The 24974-nt window shown below is 37.4% G+C and overlaps 2 protein-coding genes across 2 annotated transcripts; one reads left to right on the forward strand and one right to left on the reverse strand.

Annotated features, from left to right (window-relative positions):
* The first annotated feature begins 1771 nt into the window (after positions 1-1771).
* arid6 (AT-rich interaction domain 6) lies at positions 1772-6124 on the forward strand. Its single transcript, XM_005454487.4, has 6 exons — positions 1772-2193; positions 2382-2535; positions 3149-3201; positions 3623-3720; positions 3808-3973; positions 4409-6124. The coding sequence occupies exons 1-6, from the start codon at positions 2182-2184 to the stop codon at positions 5732-5734; spliced, it is 1809 nt and encodes a 602-aa protein (XP_005454544.1). The 5' UTR covers positions 1772-2181; the 3' UTR covers positions 5735-6124.
* A 22-nt stretch (positions 6125-6146) lies between these two features.
* On the reverse strand, positions 6147-24816 carry rtknb (rhotekin b). The gene is made up of 13 exons (XM_005454488.4): positions 24304-24816; positions 21965-22164; positions 21721-21767; positions 21592-21645; positions 21313-21430; positions 20955-21200; positions 20765-20859; positions 20550-20656; positions 20317-20451; positions 19302-19464; positions 15850-15948; positions 11953-12040; positions 6147-8501 (listed from the first exon to the last, which is right to left on the reverse strand). Exons 1-13 carry the CDS (start codon positions 24319-24321, stop codon positions 8495-8497), a joined length of 1377 nt encoding a protein of 458 aa, XP_005454545.1. The 5' UTR covers positions 24322-24816; the 3' UTR covers positions 6147-8494.
* Between the last annotated feature and the right edge of the window lie 158 nt (positions 24817-24974).

Raw genomic sequence — 24974 nt, forward strand, 5'->3', positions numbered from 1 at the left:
CACCCTTGAGTTCAATGGTCAATATCCATTTTTTACATTCACCCACATTCGCCTACATCTTTAGTTATTTTGAAAAGTAAATAACTTTTTTATGAATACTTGTCTCCTGTCAGCTTTAAACTGAGAATGAAAGAATTGTCCCTGAACTGAAACGAATGAGCTCTTCTTTTTCTATTCCAAATAGTATTCTTCTTTTTTTAAAAAAAAAAAAAAAAGCTCTTGTAAATACTTACTTCTTTGAAAATATTTATGTTCAGCATATTCTGAATCATATCCACCACCTGCTATTGATCATTTTATTATTTTCGGACTTACTTTAATACTCCCACAAACTAAATAGAAGCCTGAGGGAGTTATTTTTTTGTCAACTCAACCGGTTTAGACTACTTAGCCATATTTCACAACACCAAATATAAAATGGTGTGTTGAAATAGTATTTGAAAACCCTCCAAAAATCTCTGCCCTTCACTTATGTAGGAATACTGAAAAAAATAATGAAAGGGACACTTTTTCTTCAGAGTACACCATCGAGGCAGTTCAACTTCTGGAACACAGATCTGGTCAGTTAAGTAACACAGGGGGTTGTTAATCAGTTTCAGTTGCTTTGGTGTTAATGAAATTCACAACAGGTGCGCTAGAGGGGGCAACAATGAGACCGTTCCCAAAAGCCGGAATGGTTTTACAGATGGTGGTCACTGATGTTTTTTTCCTCTTAATCTTTTCAAACTGTTTTTTTAGTAGTTTTGCATTTGGCTAGGGTCAGTGGACCCTACAGAGGTTGCACAGGTAGTCCAACTCCTCCAAGATGCCACATCAATGTGTGGTATTACAAGTTTTGTAAGAGAGTTGGACAAGGACTGTAGAGGGTACTTAACCCATCTGCTCCTTTGTGCAAGAAGGAACAGGATGAGCTCTGTCAGAGCTACAAAATGATCTGATGAGCAGGACAGTGGTGTGAATCTCTGTGACAAAACAATCACAAACAGACTTCATGAGGGTGGCCTGAGAGCCCCCTTCCTCCGGACAGTAATTGTCTGGAGATTCTCTGGCTTTGCAAGCATTTTTTTAAATGTCTAATATCTCCAGACAGAGTTGGATATTAATTACTTAAACCTGAAATTAAAAAGCAGCAGACAAAACAAACCACAGAAATTAATGTACACAAAAGGTTTATTCATCTCTTTGGGATGGGCATAATGAGGGTGCTGCAATCAGAGGCACGCACAGACCTGATTTCAAGATTAAATCCTTGAAGCCATTGTCAGTCCTTTTGTTGGGCAATGGGTCCTGGTTTCTTACTGGTGCACGACAATGAGGGTGAGGGAATTTACACAGCTGACTAGCCCCCACACTCATCTGGCCTAAATCCAGCAGGACACATCTGGGACACTATGTTTCGGTCCATCTGACGCTGCCACGTTGCACCTCAGACTGTCCAGGAGCTCAATGATGTCCTGGACAGACATGGGAGGAGATCCCCTGGGACACCATCGTCTTCTCATTAGGAGCATGCCCAAACATTATCTGACATGCATACAAGCACGTGGGGGCCAGAAAAACTACAGAATACCATTTTGAGTTGCTGCAATGAAATTTCTGCAAAACAGACTAGCCTGCTGCATCATTTTTTATTTTATTTTTGTGATAATTTTGATTTCCTTCAAAAGATGTGGCATCCTTTTAATCCTAACACTATTGGGGATCAGTAAAGATATCACCACCATTTTTTGTCTTTGTTTTTTTTTTTTAACTTTAACTTATTAATTTAGTTTCTTTAACTTTTTTGAGCAGTGTATTATCGTTCACTGAGCTTTTTATATATTATAATATGATCTGCAATAATTTCCACCGGTTTCCTCATTATTCTACCAATATGTGAAGCATTTGACAGGAGTACACGGTTTTTGGGCGCATGCTGAAGAGCAAGTTGAACCAGTTTGGCGATAGAAATCTCAGCACGAAGACGTTAGAGTAAACACCCCCACTGCTAGTTTCTCACATTGTCACACAGACACTGGAGATAAGTTCATGACTGACACGACAAGAGAGTAGCAGCAGCGATCTTTGTTTGTTTCAAATCATCCGGAGAAAGTACAAACCACTGTATTAGAGTAGTAGCAGACAGCTTTTTCTCTGGTCTAATCGGGCAATGAAATAACCTTACCTATCCTTGTTCTCTCAATGGAAACACAGGTGAGTAACAGCATTTCTGATAGAATCCTAAAAATAGTCACCCTGTAACTGCATTTACTTATGATCATCAAAAAACTGTTTAAAAAGTATGAGGTGTTTATCATATTTCACACAAATAACACACAAGTAACAAATGTTTAGTCATGATGCACAGCATAAAATAATTCTCCTTTTAACTGCATTCCCAGGTACAAGTGAACATGGCACACAATGAATTCAAAGAGCGACCCAAAGAACTGGTGGAGGAGATCACAGAGGAACAATTTCTCAAAGATCTCTACCTTTTTATGAAGAAGAGAGATACACCAATAGAAAGGATCCCACATCTGGGCTTCAAACAAAGTAAATATTATTTATTTCAAATTTCAGCACATTTGGATTCACAGTTTAAGGATGTGTTAATTCACAATTTTATAATGTGGGGAAAAATTATGTATGAACACTTTAGAAAGTATAATTATAAAATATTCTCATTAGAAATATTATTCCTTTTTCAAAAATGAAATGTTTTGATGGTGAACCTACCAATAAATCAGTAGTATCGATAAGAGTAAAAGAAACAATTTGCATCTCTTTGCTAATTTGTGTAGATGTAACTTTGGCTTAAATTTTGAGCTAGAGCTAGATGTAAATATTTGTTAAATTATTCATTAGCTAATTAAACAAAGATGAATTATTACAATTATCAAATCCAGTTTCTTTAGAATTTGTCAATCGTGAATCCATTTTCTTTAAATGCTATGAAGAACATATTCTTCTTGCTTCTTCATTCTGTTTCATGCTGTTGAATCAAGTTTTAAATGCTATCAGCTTCAGCTCTGAGAAACTGTGATATGTAGTTCTCAGTTATTTAATTATTTGAGAAAGTAATTTTTTAAAAATGGTTTCTAGTGAAATTAATATTCCTAAATTTGCACAGTCGAGTTTTAACATGTATGTCTCTCCATTTTTTCAGTTGATTTATTTGTGATGTTCAAAACTGTCAATGACTTGGGCGGCTACCACCAGGTAATGATCTAATAATCTCATTATTATGAGAATGATTATGATAATGACGGTTATTATTATAATTATTATTAAAAGTATTAGTATTAGTATTAGTAAGAGTAGTATTAGTATTGTTGTTATAGTAGTAATAGTTGTAGTAGTAAGTTAGTATTTCTGATATTAAAGGTCTTTTTAATTAAGCTTGCAGTAAAAAATAATATTATTAAGATGTCAAAACTCACATTCACACTAATGCTACTTTCATGCCATTCATAGTCAGATGAAAGACATTGTTGTGGCTGATGATTAATTAACAGGCAGACAGTCTAGGAAGGTGCATTGCCAATTATCTTAAGATATGTATGCTGAAATATGTGATACTGATTGCGTTCCACACAGCATAAACAAACATTACATTTTGATTTTTTTTGTATTGCTCTAGGTGACTGCTCAGCAATTGTGGAAACAAGTTTACAATACACTTGGTGGAAACCCTCGAAGTACAAGTGCAGCCACCTGCACCCGCAGACACTATGAGAAGTAAGTTCATATTACGCCCATCCATCCGTCTGGCTGTGAATGGGAATTATATTGTCTTTATCTGATTCATTTTTTTTATTTGTGTAGGCTGCTGCTGCCCTATGAATGCCACGTGAAAGGCATATCCATCAGGTCCATGCTGCCTCATCATCAGCCAAAGCCATTCCACTTTGTTGCCGGCTACAGTAAAGAAGAAGACGACGGTGACCAGAGACCAGCGAAACGCAGGCTGGTATCCGTACCAGTCTATCAGGTTGGTATTGTTTTTTTTTACTGACATTCACACAAAAAATATTATAATATTATATTAAATTATATTAAGTGAAAAATGATTCTATATTGAACAATTTACTCTTGTGGCTATTTAGAGAACCTGTCATTGTTAGTTTAAAATTTTATCTTTAAAACACAATAAATAAATCATTACATTAAAGGAAAGTTATGTTTTGTTTTGTTTTTTTGAAGAATGGGCAACATAGAAAGTTACCACCCTCATAGATTGTACTGAAAGTATGTAACAGGAGCCAAAGCCTTGTTAAAGCAAAGATATAAAGAAATTAACAACTATCAGGCTAACAGTAACACTATGTAAAGTTTATCAAGCAGCAATGAGAGTGGAATTACTTTCTTCTGTAGCTCCATAACTACTCTTCAAACACCTGATGAACCATTTGTGTTTCTTCAACAGAACCTTCATAACCTCCAGACAGACCGACATGGAAATCTCTTCCCTCTGTCTCTCCACTACCCTCCCTACTATCACTCAAGCCACAATGTTCTGCCCCCGTATGTCCCTGTGCCCCCCTCAATATTGGCCACACAACACCCCCCTGCTCCCAAGCCCCAATTTCCTTACAGTCAGCCTTGTCTAAACTCAACAGAGAGGGTGAAGGAACCATTAGAGCACTTGCGTTACCTGGCAGAGCGGTACAAGACCACATCCGGGCTGGCTGAGCCCCTGAACCTCAGCGTTAAAGCATCACCCCAGGACATCAGCAACAACCCTGTTTCATCATTTGCTCCACCTTCAGCCAGCAAGAACCCAAAGTTTTTGAACAAACCATCCACACTATACGCCCATCATCATACCGGGACCCTGACAAATGAAGGCTCTGAGACACAAGATGGCGAGTCAAGTGATGGAGTTGCACCCTCTCCTTATACCATGAAAGCACAGGATGAACAAGTCGTTGATGTCAGTGTTACAGCACCCTCAAGCAGTCCCGTATATGACTCTGCTCTGCCACTGGGAACAAAGGCTGCTGCAGTGGCACCAAAACCCTGCTCTCCAAACACAGACCTTGCAGTCATGCCAAAAGAAGAGACAAAAGTGATTCCACAAGTGATGGGGCTCAATCTTAGTCAAATACTGCCCAGTCTCCCTCAAGAGAAGGATGGAAAAATGGAAATTGAGATACCCCTGTCAGTGTTTCATAAATTGCTCAAGATGTGCGAGTCCTCAACAATGATGCATGAAAGTAAGGCTCCTCAGCCTACTCAGGAAGGACACCCTACAGAAAGGAATTGGCCCAACACAAACACTTTCCCTACCAACCTGTCATTTCACACGAATCCCCAACGCCACAGTTCTGCTGAAGATCTAACCTTCAGAAATGTGCCAAACCTCAGTCGCAACAATAAAAGCCAAAACCAATTCATGAGCTACAAGTTTTTGGCTTCAGGTGGCATTTTGAAAAATGCAGTCAGCCAGGATGTCTTGTCAACTGATCAGCAGGATATTAATAAGTCATACAACTCCAAGTCACCCAGTTTCTGGGAAGCCCATAAGAGAGAGACCCAGTCATCCCCCATTGAAGTGGAAAGTGACTCTAGTCCCCCCAGGACTCAGCAAGACTTTGCTTATAAATTCTACTCAGACGTCCAGGGAGGGAAGCAGCAGACGAAGACGGAGTCTTCAGCTATGCTCACGGTCAATTCCAGCTCTGCTCCTCTCTTTCAGCTCACCACTGAAGAAGTCATGAAGCTGAAAAAAATCATCTCAAGCTCATTGTGAAGGCCAGTTAAGACAATACCACAAGCACACCAACACCATGTCAAAGCTGACTCAAGCTCATGTACATACTGTATCATATTACAGCTTTATATTTTGCATATACTTCAGGTTTATTGCCAATCAATTTGTATCAGCTGAACACAAAAAAGGAATACAAGCAATCCTTCAAATCATTAAGCAGAGCTTGATTTAAAGATAATCTGCACTATTTTTGTGTGTTCTGCACTGAAATATTGATTGCATTTAACACTTCAGTCTCATTGTTGTGCAATCCTGTTTAAAGCACATGAAGAAAAATTTTCTATTTGTTAATAGAGTTGTTGTTTTTTTTACACCAGTTATATTGTGAAATGAAACTGTTGAAACAATAAATTCTTTTTGTAAATCTTTCCCAACTGGAGAAACAGTTTTATTTTGGAAGATCTGTAACTGTAACGCTGTGCTTTCAGATGGAAGAGATGAGAGGAGAATTACTCCCATTAGATATAAACATTTTTCCTTACTAGCTAAATGTCTACACATTTACATGTAGTGAACACTATTTTATTCTTCCTTTTTGTGAACCATTTCTCTTAATCCTCTTTTTTCAGTTGTTTTTAAAGCAAGACGCTATATCTGAACTTTCCTATTCAAATGTTAGATTTACTTGTTCTTTTTTTAATCAACATTTTGCGTAGTTGCAGTAGAATAACAGGCATATATTCACTTTAGTGAAAAGAAGATACGTTAGTCGTCCTTTAGTGACCATTGTTTTTATTTGTCATACCTGAATGTTACATAAGCAGCTTACTATCTATTTTTATTTGTATTTATGTAATTACTACTCTTTGATTGAAAACAACATGTGGAATTTTAAGGTGTGACAGCCACATTGAAAAAGAAGGGACACTCCCACTGCAGTAGACGTTAATTTATTACGTGCAAATTGCTAATTAACATCACAAAGTCCTACAAAATCTATTATGATCCCATTTTCTTTTTGAATAGTGCTTTAAACCATTAACAGTGGGAACAATAGTGAGTAGATCAAACTTGATCCTACTGTTTCCTGGGTTTGTTTTGTTTTTTCTTTTTATTTCCCCTAAATGCATTTTTGACATTTCAAAAAGCTTGAAAAAAAACACTACAAACCAACAATGCCTGTGACATGTTCAGACAGGCATTTGACTGTAACTACACAGCACAGTATTGCTTAACTGGGGCCTCTGTATGGGTAGTCAAAGTTATAATCATATAATAGTCATGTGTTGTCTTTCCATTTATCCATTTTCTTCCGCTTATCCAGGGTCAGAGCTTAGCCCAGCTGTCACAGGGCAAGAGGCAGAGTACACCCTGGACAGGTTGATCAAAAATAGCGTAAAAATCAGTTGACAGGTTTACTAGCCCAGGAAACCCTCAGGCCTAACGTAATTTAGTGCTTCCGTGTTACACATAATCTATTTAAAGAGCGGAATGCAGTGTGCTTCACATCCTCAAACGTGCGCACTGGCATCAAGTCAAACTACTACAAACCTAAGTTATCAGAAAAGTTCACTTTCGGATGAATAATTTATAAGGAAATTTGTAATAATAAAAATAAAGCACACAATGTATTTTTTAGTTTTACATTTACAAATTGTTTAAAAGTCTTTTATAATAACATACGGAGCTCAACAAATGTATTAGACCACCATCCAGTGTAAAGTTAATGTCATAATTATTGCCATAAATTAAATTAATCAAAATAATGTCTTATCTCTAATTGTTGTCCACCAGTATGCTCAAGCTCTTAAATCAAAATTATATTTTTTAAGAATGAAATGTAATCTGTCATCCATGAATTTTCAAGTTTCTTTTTTCACAAAACAAGGCGAAAACAAAATACTAAAACATAATATTTAAGATAAGATTCTAGCAATTCCTAATTGTGACGTGAGGCCTCGAAGGATTCTGTGCATCCTTGGTATCTCCGGGTACCAGATTAGATTAGATTAGTGCTAATTACTTATTGCATTCTCACACGTCCTCTTTACCAGTAAGGCATGCCCAGTGACGAACTTCTGAGAAACCTGTCAATGATTCCTACCCGAATTCTCCATAAATATGCTTTTTCTGGCTCCACAGGATGTTGACTGGAAGTGTAAAGTTTTACATGCTTCCAAGAGGTGTGGCCAAAACAAGCATAACATCAATGAAACTATTTGTAGACAATGCAAGGAGTGCTCTTGATTTACAGTAAAAAGATTTTCTTCCTTGAGTCTTGTCTTATGACTCAGTAGAAATATGGCAGACTGCTTCTGTTTTGTTCTTTAATAGCACAATGTTATGGTCAATCCACGTTGGCATAACTAAAATTTAAAGCATGTGTTGCTGTGTAACAATGAAACCAGGCGAAAATATAAATGCACATGTTGCTGCACGTGGTACATAAATTAGCGACACGTGATTTTCTCCAACTGGGTTCCTAATAAATGGATGTTTTCATGTTTAGCACAGTAACTAAACTTAAGGGGTCAAGGTAAATGGAATCAAAATTACAACTCCAAATGAAATCTGATTATATCGCCTCCACTCCAAAAATTGCTAACCATTGTTGTTGGACAAACAGTTTGGATCCATTCAGGAGTAGCATGAAAAAAGTAAGCACAGTCAAGTAATTCTGGTGACCTTCCAAATCATGAAAGACCACCAATTATCAACTCCTTGACCGGCCATGGTAACCAGAAATGGACAGCTGAGGAGTGTGTGTCACATTTTCCCAGTGTATCCTTGGCAGGGTGATCAATAACTGTAAAAAAAAAGGGGGACAACACAAAAAAAGAATAAATCAAAGAATCAAAGAAAACAAAACAGTAGCTTAAAATCTTATTAAATAAATCTTATCTTTATTGGGTAATATAGATGTCTGTAGATGAAAATCATCCTCCCTTTCCCTCACCCATTAACATTCCCATTATCTATAAAAGCATCACACCCTCTTGGCAGTTGAAGTTATTTCAGCAAATGGGCCTCAAAACCAGAACTCCAACTGTGAGTTTCTTATCTGATGATCTGTTGGTATGAGGATATGGTTGCTTTACTTACAAGAATAAGCGTATGTTATTTGCTAGATTACTGTCACAAGGATGTCAGTTTGTCTGTTTTCCAGGTAAGTCCAAGTGGTTTTTTTTTGTTGTTGTTTTTTGTGTGTTTCTGTTTGTCTGTTCTTTTTACTTCCGCCAAGACAGTTACATTTTTGATATAGTTTGCATGCATGTCATTCTGTTTGCAAGCACAATACCTCGAAAAGCTTTGAAAGAATTCCGATCAAACTGATCAAACTTTAAAGGGGTGCAGAGTGGGGTCAGGTTAACGAGCCATTAAAATTTGCATTACATCCACCGAGTTCTACAAGGTTAACTTGTTGTGTATTGTTAACGCAATGCACAAATTTGCACACAAATCGCTGAAGTTGTATATTTGTGTTATTCTGATCGCGATGCAGTGCAGGTCTTTAAAGTTGCACATTTTGATGAAAAATGACAACAGCTTTTCATATTAAAAAGAACATGGGCTACTTTTTGAGTATAGTTCATAAATTTTACATTTGTTACGTACATTACAGTAACAGGTTATCACCGTTTAAAAACGTAACAAATTGAGTTCATGTTCCTGAATATCTATTTTTCTGGAAAACATAAATAAACTTGCTTAAAGGCTTTTCTCATTTAATATGAGTTACGATTCTATTAAACAATGAAATGAATGTTACACATGTACGATAGACACAAAATAAATAAATAAAAATAATAATAATAAAGTATATTAAAATGGGTTTCAGTGGTGCAAAGTGTTATTTTGTATTTTTGTTTTTCTTTGTATTTTGTGTTTTGTTATTAAAGAATAAATCTACCTTATACATATATGAGCTAACTGATTAAACTGTTATGCAACCTCACTAGGTGCAGAACTTTGCAGAATTTGTCTTTGGCCATTGAAAGGACTCAAGCCCAAAATTTTATTACTTTTTGAGACATTATTTCTCCCTGCCAAACATTTTTCTCTTAAGACAAAGTTGGAAAACTGTCAGGTAGTTTCATATATGTAACTATTCTCTAACCCGCAGCTATGCACAGCATGTTTATGCATGCGGTGTAACAGTCTGACTCATTAGTGGTATTCTGTTAAAAGAAACACTGTTGAACCACAAACACAAAGTATCTGAAAACTAAACAAAGCCATCACTGTGAAAGTCTGTCTAGTCATCTTCTCTGCTTCTTACCTCACATATATCAACTATCAAACTGTAAAACCTGTTCTCTGAGATATGTTTTGACTGATCTCTGGCCTCTCTCTGTGCACAAATCACCACACTCCTGAACACAGTATGTTGCTTTTGACAAGGTGTATTATGTGCATACTTGAACTTGTAACTTTTGTTTGCTAAGATCAGCTAGTGTTTGAAAAACACTGTCCAGATTACAAAAGAGAATGCTTGTATGACTTTAAGAGGTATTCATCTTGCTTAACTGTGACCTGCATTTCTGTGTCTCCTGCTGATCTCGATGAGCGCATGAAAGACACAATTGTAACCACTGGATTTGTGCACGCTTGTATATATGTACTTTTGCTGTAAACTTCAGTACAGAATGAAAATCACACCTTTCACTTTAATTATTCTTTAATTATTCTTATTCTTAAATCCAAGACAGTTGCCAATCAGATATTGTTGTCCAGATTGACTCAGTTTAATATCTCCAGTCAGGCTCTTCAGTGATACAGGGGTTCCTCAAGGATCTGTTCTTGGGCCCTTATTGTTCTCTCTTTTTATCAATAACTTACCTGAAGTCTGTCCAAATATATTTGCTCAAATGTATGCGGATGATGCAGTTATATATACGCAAGTAAATAGTGTCCAGCAGGTGGCAAAAGATCTTACAGCTGCTTTAGCATTAATGCATAGCTGGCTGGAGGACTCATGCCTAATGTTGAACACCTCAAAAACTGTCTGCATGTATTTTTCAAAACGCCCCTTAAACTTGAAGCAGTCAAACATATTCCTGGATGGAGTAGAGCTTGAATTAGCTCCAGAATTTAAATATCTTGGGGTCATTCTAGACCCAACATTATCCTTCAAGAGTCACATAAATAAAGTGTCCCAGGTACTTAAATTTAATAATCGAAATTTTAATCATATACGTAATAATTTAAATATGAATGTTGCAAAAACGTACTCAATGATCCCGTGTGATCATGTATAAGTTGTATAGTTTTAATGTTTTATTTGGGAACAGAATGGTGTGTATGTGTAAGTTTGGTGATGGAGTTTTTATTATGAATGAATGATGAATTTTTATGAATTATTATGTCTATTTTTTTATGTTTAAGGACAACAGATGGAAATTAGCCCTTGGCTATAATCTGGTATGTTTACATTCATGTAATTTTTTTTTACATTTATGTTCATTAACATGCACTGTCCTAAATAAATAAATTAAATCCTCCCAGGAGCAGACATCCCAGCAAATTCACCACAATGTCAGACTGTGCAATGCTCAGAACGCAAGAGCTACATCTCAGGCTCTACAGGCCTCAGTTGGGATGTTAACTGTTTAAGTTAATGACAGTACAGTGAGACAAAGACATGTTTGGAAGATTTGCCAGAAGAAACTTACTTCTCATGCATTGCATTTAAACAAAGCGCTGGAACAATGTCTTTTAGACAGATGAGAGAGAAAAAGATAATTGTGACCTAATATACACAACTTTGTGCATGCATTATATATGACAGAGAATAAACTTGACTCACAAATAGGCTTAATGTGCAACTTGTGACTGTATGGTTCCGCTTACAGTCACAAGTTGCGGTGTTCACAGTAATTATTCTTACAACTCAAAGAGTTTAAGATAATCAAGACAGCTCTACATTATATGGGCCAGATGTCAGGCATATTAGGTATACTGTAGCCACATCTAGCCCACAAAATATACCTAAGTCATGGGCCTTGCCTACGGAAAACTTGCCAGGGTCATAGTGAATATTAATTGCAAAGTGTAATGTTTCATTGCTTGTAGTTACAAGGTAAGCTGTGCTGGAATGTCATAATAAAACAAGTGATTATGCGTGTGGTGGTGAGCATTAGGAGTGGATTTACTATTTAATATGACTAAAGAGAAAGCAAATCCTGCTGGCAAATAAATGCAGGTGTATTTGACATGCTTTTAAAAAAACTGCACCCACAGAGGTGTAGAAAACCTACCTTTCCTTGTAGTATGTAGAGAGCAAAGAGCGCATATCAGTATTTAAATCTGGAACCTCAGTTTGCTTTCTGGGCGAGGAGGGTGTTGCTGAAAATATTGAGGAAAGAAAGAAAGAATAGAAGGAGTAGAAGAAAATCAGTTTTTCAGTTGTAAAACTCCAGATTGATTATCTTAAACAACTCAATTTCTTACTGGAGACGTTTCAAACTGATTAGCAGTTAACTAGGAGGAACTAAAAGACTCTTTTCCTCAACAGCATTTTTTTCCTTTTAGAGTCATTTTCTTTCCTTGTGACTTATTTTAGCAATAGAGATGTTTCGAACTAGTTTCGAAAAGAACATTTTGTTATTTAAACACCCGGTGCTTCATTTATAACATGTTGTCATTCCGTCTGACTGACATGTTAGTCAGAAGGTGTACGAGATAATGCGGCTATTCACGTCAACAGTATCAGATTTGTTCTTTTGTGTCATTGTTCCGTAGTATTATTTGTCTCTTAGATCCTGCTATTTACTCAAACTCGTTTGTCAAGGTCTTACTCAAGCTTTTTACAGGTGATGAATGTCTGAATTCCTGTTATGGAGAGACAAGCATGTATAAAGAGAAAGACGAAAAAACTGTGTTCCCTAGTCTACAGCACATTTCCCTTCTGATTAGGGGAGATAGTGTTTCCCTGGTAATTCCACATGATCTGTAAATCACTTAAAAATGATTAGGTTTACACAGGTTGTGTAGTCTCATCGGTCATTATCCAGTTTTAAATGGATCCCACTCCTTCTATTTCAGGCAGCCGTGTGATCCATCTAAATATATGTGAGTATATTAAAGATAGATGTAATCTCACAATCTGTAAAATGAAGCCAAAGCAAGTCTCTCAAACATGCACGCTTTCTAATTACCAGCAGGGGCGACTCCTCTGGTTGCAAAAAAGAGATGAATGTATAGATTTCTGTGTAAATAATTCTCTTCTTCTTACTTGATTTAAATACATTAACACCTTTTATAGTTACAGTCTTATTCGATAAAGTATGATGATTTTCGAACTCCCAAAAAGTTGATTCTGTTCATCTGGACGTAGCATTTTCAGTGGGAGAAACGTTTCATCACTCATCCAAGTGACTTCTTCAGTCTCAGCTGGCTGCAGGTTTCCCCAACCTTATAAACAGTGCATCGCACAATTGAAACCAGCACCACTGAATGAACAATGGGCTGGGAGGTTAGTTCCTTGATCATTAATATACAAATTAACATGACCATTGATCAGCAACTACTGATCAAAGTAGTGACCAAAGACCATTGATCAATGGCCATAAGTACCATTCACAGAGACGTCGCTAAGTCAAGATGAACAGAATCAACCCTTTGGGATTTACTTACCTGGATGATTGAGCATGCATCAAGACATCATTTTGTAAAGTAGAGTGACATTTGAGAGTTAAATGATGAAGCAGGATATGATCTGTCTAAGGCTACGTCCACACGTACACGGGTATTTTTGAAAACGGAGATTTTCCATTTTTAGTTTTAAAAAAGAATCCTGTCCACACGTAAACGTCAAAAATGAAGGAAAACGCTGCCAGGAACACGCCAAAGCAACAGGTGGCGATATATTCCTAACTGTGTAGAAATGTTGGACAATCAGAAGTCGAAGCCTCGGTGGCAAAGAGTAAACAAAGATGGCGCATAGAAGCAAAACTGAGTCCTATGTGTGGGAGGACAGTAACTGTGTGTGTATATGTAAGCATTTAAACACTGCAGAGAGTAAAATTAACAGTAACAGTATTTTATCTAAGTCTGCCATTGTAGAAATTCATTTCACCGAAACAATAACGTGGCGCACAGTGTGACGTCAAAAAAGGCGCATGCCTTTGACGCTTCGTTTTCTCCGTTTTCCTCCTCGTCCACACATAAACGCAAAAACCGAGTTTTCGAAAATCTCCACCCTGGCATTTAAAAATCTCCGTTTTCAGTGACCGAAAACACCGTTTACGTGTGGACGAAAGGTGCAAACGCATATAAAAATCTGTGTTTTCAAAAATACCCGTGTACGTGTGAAACATTTGATTTTAATAAAGGGTGTCCAATTTGAGGAATAAGTACAATTATGTGTTTAGGTGGTTTAAGTATTGATGGAAACATGCAGTAGTTTAGTATTGGTTAAAATACCTATAAAGAAAGATATATTTCCAGTCATGATTTAACTGTTTTAATAAAAAGCAACTGCGAAAGAGGTGGAAAATCAACACCATAGCTCAACAGTGTTTCAATATCAGAATCTGACATTGTTTCAATGTCAACAGTATTAGAAAATATAACGTCGAATCAATGTCAGGTTTCAACATTGACTCAACATCAAAACCTGACGTTGTTTCAACGTTAAAAAAGGGTGCAAGAGTGACGTTAGGTCAACATCACACTTCAGCGTTGATTCAATGACATCGCCTGATATTGACTCAACGTTGTTTCAATGTTTCCTTGCTATCTGGGAAATCATTGAATCCAGGTGTTCCAATCACTTCCACGGCCATAAGTGTATAAACTCAAGCGCCTCGGCATGCAGACTGCTTCTGGGTGGGTCTCAGGAGCTCAGTGAATTCCAGCGTAGTACCATGACGGTTTGCTAGCTGTGCATCCTATGAAGTTCAATTGTGAAATTTCCTCACTAATTAATATTCCGCAGCAAATTGTTAGTGCTAATATAACAAAGTTGAATAGACTGGGAAGACAGCAACTCAGCCACAAGGCAGTAGATCATGTCAAATAGAAAGTGGGGTCAGCAGATGCTGAGGCTCATAGTGAACAGACTGTTCTACAGAGCTCCAAACTCATGTGGCCTTACCAGGAGAACCCTACTTGTGTGACTGCATTGTGCCAAGTGTAAAATTTGGTGGAGGGGCGATTATATTGTGGGGCTGTTTTTCAGGAGTTGGGCTCGGCCTCTTAGTTCCAGAGAAAGGAACTTTCATTGCTTCACCATACCAAGACATTTGGACAACTTCATGCACCCAACTTTGTGGGAGCAGTTTGGGGATGGCCCCTTCTTGTTCCAACATGACTGCGCACCAGTGCACAAAGCAAGGTTATAGCTGGAAAGGGGTGGACTCATATTATATTAAACCCTATAGATTAAGAATCACGTTCATATGCATGTAACGACAGACAAGTGAATGCTTTTGACAATATAGTGTAAGTGTTATATGACAGGGGCATTTGGCTTGGGCTGAGCTACTAAGCTTATTTGTTTTGCATCACTCTTATGCAACATCATTGTTTTTTAACCTCAACCCTCTGAACATGCTCTTCACAAATAGTAGCAAACCAAAGTCAGGAATAGATAAGATTGGAGTGGATCCTCAACTCTAGCAACAAAAATATTGACGCTAGCAATATTAAGAGACAAATATTTCACTTGCAAGTTGCCAATAAACCAAACGTTGGTAAGTAACAGTGCATACTTAATTTATACGTCAGGTGTGTAGAAATGTAAGTCTAAATGCTTATGTAGCTCAGCATCTGGAGGATGTGCAACCAGGCAACACCATCTCATGCTACTGCTAAGTTCCTCTTATGCCATGTGGTCAACAAAATTCAGTAAATGTAGCTTTCATCTATTTTTGATACTTGCAGATTGAGTCAAAGTGAAAAAGTCTATTTTAAAGTCAATTTGAAGTAAACAATTAATGATAAAAATTACAGCTGTCAGATGTAGAAATTAAAGTCAGTTACTTTTGTGGTTGTTGTTTAACCAGGAAGTGAAACACTTGAGAATAAGACTTTCCTTGGCCAAGTTAGGCAAACCAAATAACTGGTAAGATAGTTTAAGGTTTTAGTTGAACAGCGTTTCTGGGGCTGTGGCATAAGCAGGTATCACTCGGTCATCGCTCATGTTACTCTACCTATTTCATGGTATAGAGATCCCTGCTTCATCGTTATTGATTTCCTGGAGCTCGGCATTTGTATCTTCATGAGGTTGTCACAGCACTGTTTCCAATGGCCTGCAAAAATAATAATAAAAGTATTCCAATTATCAAGCAGATGAATAGAAAAAATTCAATCCAAAGTTGACATCAGCAATTATCTTGTCAAATTATTTTGAAACTAGCTGGCAAGCATGTTTGGTATTGCCTTGAGTGGGTGTTTCGGTATTGACCAATATTAAACCACATTCACACTGTACAGTAATTTCAATATTCTTGAGCACCGAAAGACATTCCCACCTGATGACACAGTCTTGATTTACCTGCTGGACAAGAGGCAGGGCTGACTAAAACCACTGAAAAAACAAAAACTCTCAAAACTGGAAGGCATCATGAATCGAGCTTATTTAATCTGCACTCAGATTTGGCTTGTGTGCACACTGTCTGTATGCAGTTAGAATTAAACAAGCTTATGCTTCTTTTCCCTTTTTAACATGTTATTTATTATGTTCACGATTGTTTCATTTTCTTTATGTATTGCTTTAATAGATCTAATATGTAATTTAATCACAACAGATTCTTAGAAATCTGAATGCAGGAATGACGAAATAACAGCCACTTATTTTCACATCTCAGTATACATTTTGCATTTTATAAAGACCAATGTGCTAATGAAAATTCAGCAAATGTACAAGGTGCTTTGCCGTTGCATCTTTTTTTGCATGTTGCAGCCCAAGGGACGGTTCTCTGAATACTTTCTTTCAAAAATCGATAAAATTTATAAATAAATCAAAACTGACAGATCACTGACAAACAAGGACTCCCTTGTTAACACCGACAAATTACGCAATGTCACATTCTCCTACTCACAATATCACTGTAGAAATATGTTCTGCAGTTGCCTTATTAAAAGAAGATTCCAATGAAGATTAACAGTAATAGCCCTGAGGTATGTAGATTCTATTTTTATTTAGAGACACACCTTCTTTTTTGTACAATCATGATTTCTCCATGCATGACCTTTCCGAAGAAAGACAAACAGGAGTCTCCCTGTGTATGTGGGATTAGTAAAATAAATATGCTGATGACCCTCCCTGCTTGGTTAATCTGGGAACAAGGCCACACGGACACCTCTAGAAAACAACCCGGGTGACTCCAGGCCTCGTCATTTAATCCAATTAAGCCCTAGACACATCTCATGGAAAATCACCTGATCGCGTGTGGAGTTCAATGCAACACCTCTGTTTGGGCTCTTAATCATAATTGTAGAACAATTTAGCTGTCTTTTCAGTATAAGTATAGGTTATTGAGTGTACATAAATGCCAGTCGAAAATGAAACAACAGAACAAAGTATTTGAACTGTTGACTACCTCCTCTGTCTACTGGTGTGTGAAAGAGTCACATACCAAATGGTCTATAAACTTGGCTAACGCACTCACTTTACACGCGAACAAAATCCTTTCAGTTCAGAACCAGGAAGAGATACAAGATAAACAGGAGGGTTATGTCAAGAAGGGCATTTGGTGTAAAATTTGTCTCGATTCATTGTGGGGACCCGTTGGGAAATACGGGCGTAATCCATTTAACATCTCACGATGTGCAATATTACAAATACACATCAGCTGATCTGTTGATTTTCTATAATGTCACCAGCAGCATTGGGGATACAGGTGGAATGATATATTGATGCAGTAGATAACCCTTACATTCGTCCCCGTATATAGATAAATATTGCATTTTTTTCCATGTTCGCCAGATAAGAAACAGACCGAAACACCTTATCAGATTTCAGTTCAACATTTGAGAGATTTTTTGTCTGTAACACAAAGTACAAAAACTGTCACGCAAGTTTATCTGATTCTATGAACAGCACTGATGAATGCAAAGTGTAGTTATTAGCATGTTATATAGAATAATGATATATATATAATATGTAGCCTCCATCCGTTCATAAGAATGGAAACTGAGTTTGATTCAATTTCACTTTGTTTTTCTAGCTCTATTGTATTAAAAGACAGGTGTGACTGTAACTATGCTAATCTGTATTTTTTTTGTCAGTCATGCAAAGAAATATCTAATGGTGGCATACCGAATGTGCTGCTTATTTACAGTTTGAATCTGCCCACTGATACAGCAAACCTTGTAATGTTTTAGTTAACCACCAGCTTACTCTCAGCAGCTTCTGTGAGCTTTCATTAACTATACAGAAGACCAGGTGTAGTTTTTTATTTTTGTTTTAAAGAAGCCATAGTGATCTTAAATACAGGAACAACTTTAGAAAGGACCAAGTCAGGGAACTAGTATAGATCACTGGATTGAGAAGGTGTCTCATACACTGTAAGGCGAATGCAGAGGCCTGGCTTTGCCTTGAAGCAGCCATTTAGTTTTTCTCCCAGCTTTCCCAGAGCTTTCTTTTCACCATTGTTCTTTCAAAATAAAGGCTAAAACTCTAAAAACTAAAGCCCTAACCCCAACCCAAAATAAGAATGAAGTTAGAATGAAGCTAAATATGAGCTGGTACTTGATTTCTATGGTGCTACTTTCTGATTTGATTTTTTTTCTGTGCTCCTGGAACCTTATCAAAAACAAGATCATGCATCTTGAAGTAATACTTCTACGTTTTGGCACAGGCCTACTAGGGTACTAGGTATGAAAACCAACGACATTCTCCGTAATCAGGGCTCAACATGATACTGCAAACAACTACCAACTATCTTATGTATGCAGAAGGAAAAAAAGTGGGGAAAACAACTACCATGGCTCCGCCCAGAGACAATAAAAGTAAAGGAATTCCATATCATCACTTTTTCCCGAACATCCGACTGAAACCAGACGTTTTTACGGCCGAGGTAGACGTGAATGCTAATAAACTGATTGTGATACAAGGTTATGTCACCTACCAGTTGCACCTTCTTTGTTTAATGCCGTCTTTTTGTTTTTAATCTCCTTATGTTTCAAGAAAGCATCATAAAAATTCCAAAGTTGCAACAGAACAACAAATCGTGTGATCAGTTTCGGATGTCTATGGGCTCGCGAACTGTGCTGCACATGTGCTTTTTGGTGCACGCACATCTCCAAAACGTTTCATTAAAATCATCCTGCAAGTTTGATATCGTATTTTGGGGGATTATGCAAGCTTGGCAGAAGTGTGAACTTTCTTTGTTCAAAGAGTGTTCACACTTGTTGGTTTAGTTCTGTGCACACCCTGTTCTTGTATAAACGTACTCATAATTTCGTTGAAGTAAAAACCGGACAGACAAAACTTCCCTGTGACGTCTCCCTTGCAAATCCAGCCTCATTCTGTGTAAAGATAGTGTAAGATGTTCTGCTAGTAGATAATGACAGGGATTTGACTGTCAGTGCTTGTAAAGCTCAAAGAATTTAAAAAACAAACAAGCAAAAAAAAACAAAGAGTTCACTCAGGCCTCACTCATGCTATAGATGTGCTGACAGAGGGTCTTCCTCCAGCGCTGTGTGTCTTCAAGCGTGTATGTGGTAAGCATGTAAGTTATGTCCTCCCCTTGATGTTCTGTATTGATGTAAATATTCTGGCAGTTGGCAGGATCTCTGTCAGACATACAGACAACGGTATCCTGGGAGGAAAAACAAACAATAAGTTTTGATTTTATTATGAAAAAGTACAAAACGAGAGCTTTCCTGGAGGTATGCAAAAAGCTGGGACACTGCAGGTAGCCTCAATGCTATAGCTGATCCACTGAAATACCTTTGTATTACCCAAATGGCGTCATCGCAGGCAATTGACTGCTCATCACTGCATGCATACTGCATGAAAAAGCTGAATGGTCATTGTTAACTAGTAAAAAGAAAATTCCATTGTATGTTTCCATGATGCTCACCTGCAAAACCTGCCAACAAACAGCTGCTCTGCACATACCCACAACATGAAGTCACCATTTAACTGTATCACATGGTAAAACTGAGCTCCTCAAAAACGAGACTCCCTGAAAATCTTGCAACTAAAATCTCACACTTAAAGAGAAAAACTATACTCAAGTGTTTGCAGTTCTCATTTTCTTAAGTTTCTTAAGTTCTTAACTTTCTCTGTCTTGTGGCGAGTCTATCCTTCTATCTCAGTGTTGTTCCCTGCCTAAACAGAAAAGGTTACATTTAAAAATGTGCCTGTCTGTGATTATTATTGGCTTTACAAAGGTAGAAATAAGAGGGGATTCAAGGAGATTTTTTTATCTCTAGCTTTGACATACATCACTGTTTTATTAATTAGAGCTATTAGAATATAATTTAAAAAAACTGTTTTGAACTATGTGAAATATTTCAGTCTCCTCACCCTTACAACACTTTTCCTCTCCACTAAATAATTCATCAGTGCACTCTAGTGGCCTTGGCGTGTAATTATAATCAACAGTGACAAAATGCTAAATGAATCACTTTCTTTATTCATCAGACTTTGCTTGTTTAGAACCAACCTTTCTGATTGGAATCTCAAGCAAGGGATTGTCCTGAGACTCCAGGTCTTCTTGACTTTGATAACAGAGAAGGGCTTGCCTCTTGAGGACGCCATAGACAGTTTCAGGATAATTACAGTCCTCTTCTGAGCTGAGCTGAGCAACAGCAGTGAGAAAAGTCATAATGTGAACAATAATGATAAATGACTGAAAAAATAACAATTTTGAACAATAATAAAAAGAAAAATTGTCACCTTGATTTTGATTTGGCCACTTATCACTGGCTGAATCATGCACAGAGGCTGAGCAACTAAGCAACAGCACATACTTCCATACAAAGGCAACCAGAATGGATTATCCTCTGGCAAAACATTAAAAAGGATTAAGAATTTTAAAAAGATTCTTTTTTAATGTATATTTAGATTTCAAGGAGGAGACAGGAGATTAGAGGAGAGGACAGGAGACTCACCTGTTGCTGAAAGTGATAAATCGTGTGTCTTGAAACCTTCCCGGACATGTTCAATTCTCAGGGTTGTGTGAGCCAACAGGTTGTACTTAGGTCCCCTTCAGAAAGAAAGAACTTTGCACAATCATTCTTGTTTTTTGTTGCTTTTTTCCAAGAAACACCATAAAATGTTTCCTTGTAGTGCCATGCTCACAGTGTCAACATGTCGGGTGATAATGCTGGTGGCACGCTTCCAGATCTTACATCTCCTCCACTGGAAATGGATCCGCAAACAGCTGCAGACTCGAATGCAGCACGGATCTTTTTCCCAGAGGAGCATCCCAAAGAGCCCCCTAGACGGCTCACTCTCCAGGATCCTATGGCCCCAGGGGAGAATTCATCGACCACGCAACTGCTGTACAGCTCAACACGAAGCTGAAACCCTGGACTTACCTCGTTGCTGCTCACACAGAGAAGATGCATCTACTTTTTTTTCAACAAAAGCTTGCAAATGTCTTTTTAAGGCTTAAAACTTAGCTTTCAAACTGAAATAAAAAAAACAGCTGACTTACAATATTATAGTGTTTTCAAAACAGATGTCAGTCAAAGTCCTGTCTACCATCACCAGGTCAGTGTCATGGATCTCTGTGCCACACTGGATCAGGCAGAACACTGCACAGCGATGTAGTTCTACAAGTAAGGAGAACTTTAGGTAAATTAAAGTTGAAAAACACTTGTTATATATTGGGAATGAAGAATCTTTTGTGTGTTTGTGTGTTTAGCCAGTATATAGGGATTTAGAGCACATAGTGAAAATCACATGCCCTCTTTTTTTTTACATTTTGACTTACCTCCTTTGTTTTTGAAGTACTCTGAGTCTTTCCACATGAGGGGGATTCGCAGGTCTAGAGAGTGCACACCATGGTGTTAGAAATGTAAAAGCCTAGTTGAAAGACTTTTAGAAATCCTTTGAAACGCACCTGAAAGTGCTACTTTTCCTGTACATGGCACCAGATCATCAGATGGCCTGCAGTAAATTACGTAGTATGTCAATCAACCACTCAGAATGAGGTTAGGTTTGGGTTTGGGGTCAAATTAAAGAGTTAGCTTGCCTGAACTCTAACTGCTACTAAGCGGCATGGATTTTTGCACAAACATGATTTTTTTCTATTCTATGATAAAAGTGTATGTCATCTTTCTCAATATATAATTCACTTATCTGACCTGCATCCCACACTTTGTAGGATTTGTACTTTCCTCATCCTCTGTAGTTGGCTGAGCAAGGCCAGAATGCGGGCATTGCAAGTTAGGAGGCTCTTGGAGGCCTCCAGGGCCTGCTCTCTTTGGGAACATGCTGCCAGTAGCTTGCAAGTTCCTTCACGCATGCGTACCTCCCTCTCAATGTGCTGAAGCACCGCAGTATCCTGCCACAGATTTGTGTAAAAGAAAAGACAATGACATCAGAATACAAAGGTCCAAAACATTGCATTTTTATTTACACTATCTAGATCTTACATCATTTTTGCTTTTGTGCTATTGTCAGCCCAGTAACTTTAATGTCGCTGGCTTTAATTACCAGCTGTTACATAAGAGCTCAGAAGATGTTGGTGCATCACTTTAATCCTTGGATATAGTTCAGGCATCAGACACCAAAGGATAAACTGATTTCAGGTGAGCTGAAAGCAGTGCCAAGGTACTTGTTAAAGGTTTGTGTTAACAAGGACGTTTTTGAGAAGTCTAAATATATTAGTGTGTCTCAAGCACAAAGTCCATGTGCAGCGGATTTAATTCCTTAAAGGAATTCTTTATGCACCATCCACTTGAAAGCAGGTTTCCTAATGAGCTTTTCTCTGTTTAAGAGTACTGGTTGTTTTTTACTCAACAATATGGGCATTACAATGTAAAGATGCAAAGGGAGTGAGTAGACACACATCAGGTAGCTTGACTATCAACAGTAAATTTCCAATCATTATGTACTTATTGCTGTTAACTATCCAACCTGTTTGACAAAGAGCTCTTATTCACACTCCTCTGAAGTGATTAACAAGTCATCATTTGAGGTGAAGTACAGCTTTAGCGATCAGAGGACTGTTGCATAATTCAGTCATGTTTTCTGAGCCTAAGCCTTGTTGGTATGTGTAATTCACTATGAACAGAGCTCAAATAATTAAACAAACTCTAGTTTTGCAGTTGTTTTTCTCCCAGATCTAGAAATATGTTTTAGTAAATTAATTTTTCTTTCACATACAGTACTGTGCAAAAGTGTGCATGGAAAATGGGAAATAGGTTAAGCAATTTATTGAAACTTGCAAACATTAATTGAAATATATTATAAAGGCAAAATCATAGTTTGTGTAATTCTATTGAGCTTGAAAGTCAGTATTTGGTATGACCACATTTACCCTTCATCACAGCCTCAGTTTTCTTAGACAAGCTTTCTTGTAATGTCTTTAAGTAGTCTTCAGAAATAGCTCTCCAGGCTTCTCAATGGACATTCAAAGCTTTTCTTTGGATGTGGGCTTCCTTTTGCTCTGTTCTGTATCAAGATGATCCCACACTGCTTCAATGATCTTGAGGTCTGGGTTCGGGGGAAGCCAATCCATGACTGACAGCATATCACTATTTGTTTTTGTCCAGGTATGCTTTCACTGCATTGGCAATGTGTTCTCAATCCGACATTTTTGATAAATGAAGCCTTTTTACAGATGGCTGCAGAAACTCACCGTTGTACATCTGTCCTGACTTCATCCATAAGCATTTGAACTAAAAATGTCAATAAAAATGTCAATGTCACAGCCAAGTTCTTGCGCTGTTTGGCATAGCTAGGGCTTTTCTTCCTGTATTATCTTCCTTAAGAATTTCTGATTCTGATTCTTCGTTTCTGATGAAGCTTCAGTGAAAATTAGAAGGATCACCTGAAGGGCCAGATGCATGTCTCAGGTCCCGTGTCAAGTCTTTGCTGCATTTTATTCCCCCTTTCCTAATGAAATGGCTTATGCTGTAGATAGTTTTTAGGCCTTCTTCTTTTATGCTCAGCTGGTCCAGTTTCCTCAATTTTTTTGAGGTCACACTGGACACCATGCTAGCTAAATAGCGTTGGCGATCTGATTTGTTTTGCAACAAGGTGCTAAAAATACCATTTAAAATTGTTTTTTTGATAAGTTTTCTGTTATGCATGGACATCATCCCTAACAAACACAGTACTTCTCTGAAAAAGGTCAGGTACAAGGACTGGACTGTAGTGGGGTAAAACAAAAAGGCAGCCAATGTTCTCCAACAGCCTGGAGAACTATTGCTCAAGACCACTTTAAAAAATTCAAACAAAGATGGCACATAAGAAGCAATATATTTAAAAAAAAAAAAAAGACTTCTGCTCATTACTGAATAGATTTCTACTGTCTTCAAGGAACTGATGGAAATGACATTTACAGATCTATTAATGTAACAATTAAGGTTACATTTAACACCTAGATTGTTAGATGTCATCAAAAGTAAGGTATCAAATCACTATTTACATGAATCTAAAAGTAAGCCAATATTTTAAATAATATGCTTTTACTAACCTGTGTATTATTATTCATCTTCCTTGTGTGCAGGAAGGATTGTTCCACCCACCGCTGAGTCAGGAAGTACACTGAGCAAACTGGATAATCTCACAGCTGAGTGAAACAGTGTTAAGAGTGGACCTGCAGACGGAGCAGTCAGTTGCTCAACAGAGAGATCAAAACAGTCTTAAGCCTCCCTACAAGAGGTTGCAGCATGAGGGATTAAAGTCTCAAACGTTTCAGTCTTTTATTCCATCAGCTCCAGCATAAGTACCACGAATGCCTAAATATAGAGCAATTCAAACACAGGTAAACCATAAAATATAAGATAACCATCTTTGTTCAGAACAACAATAAACAAGGGAACATTGTAAATATGCATCCAGTGTCCAAAACTGCATGACATTTTTGCTAACCTGTTATAGATAATCATGAAATTAATAGAAACAATCAAAATTTAAAAAAACATGGCTTGTCAATTAAATACATTTTCATGCTACTTTGTGGCCAACTAGGAAGAATTACTGCATAGCAATGATGTGATCCTGAAGTAGTGTACAAGGTTTCACCTTTATTAAAATTTATACAGAACCGGTAAGTAATGGTGAAGTGGTACTTCAGTAATGAGGACAAACTAATAAGCAAAGGCAATGTATAATACAGGATTAGCAGTTTTAATGCCACAAATT

The sequence above is a fragment of the Oreochromis niloticus genome, linkage group LG7 (genome assembly GCF_001858045.2).
Source record: "Oreochromis niloticus isolate F11D_XX linkage group LG7, O_niloticus_UMD_NMBU, whole genome shotgun sequence".
NCBI classification, from domain to species: domain Eukaryota; kingdom Metazoa; phylum Chordata; class Actinopteri; order Cichliformes; family Cichlidae; genus Oreochromis; species Oreochromis niloticus.

Coding starts and splice junctions, on each gene's coding strand:
- arid6 (XM_005454487.4), top strand. Junction 3,202..3,622: donor ACTTGGGCGGCTACCACCAG/GTAATGATCTAA, acceptor GTATTGCTCTAG/GTGACTGCTCAGCAATTGTG. Junction 3,974..4,408: donor TATCCGTACCAGTCTATCAG/GTTGGTATTGTT, acceptor TTTCTTCAACAG/AACCTTCATAACCTCCAGAC.
- rtknb (XM_005454488.4), bottom strand. Junction 20,452..20,549: donor GTGGCCAAATCAAAATCAAG/GTGACAATTTTT, acceptor GCTGTTGCTCAG/CTCAGCTCAGAAGAGGACTG. Junction 12,041..15,849: donor ATCTCTATACCATGAAATAG/GTAGAGTAACAT, acceptor CAATATTTTCAG/CAACACCCTCCTCGCCCAGA.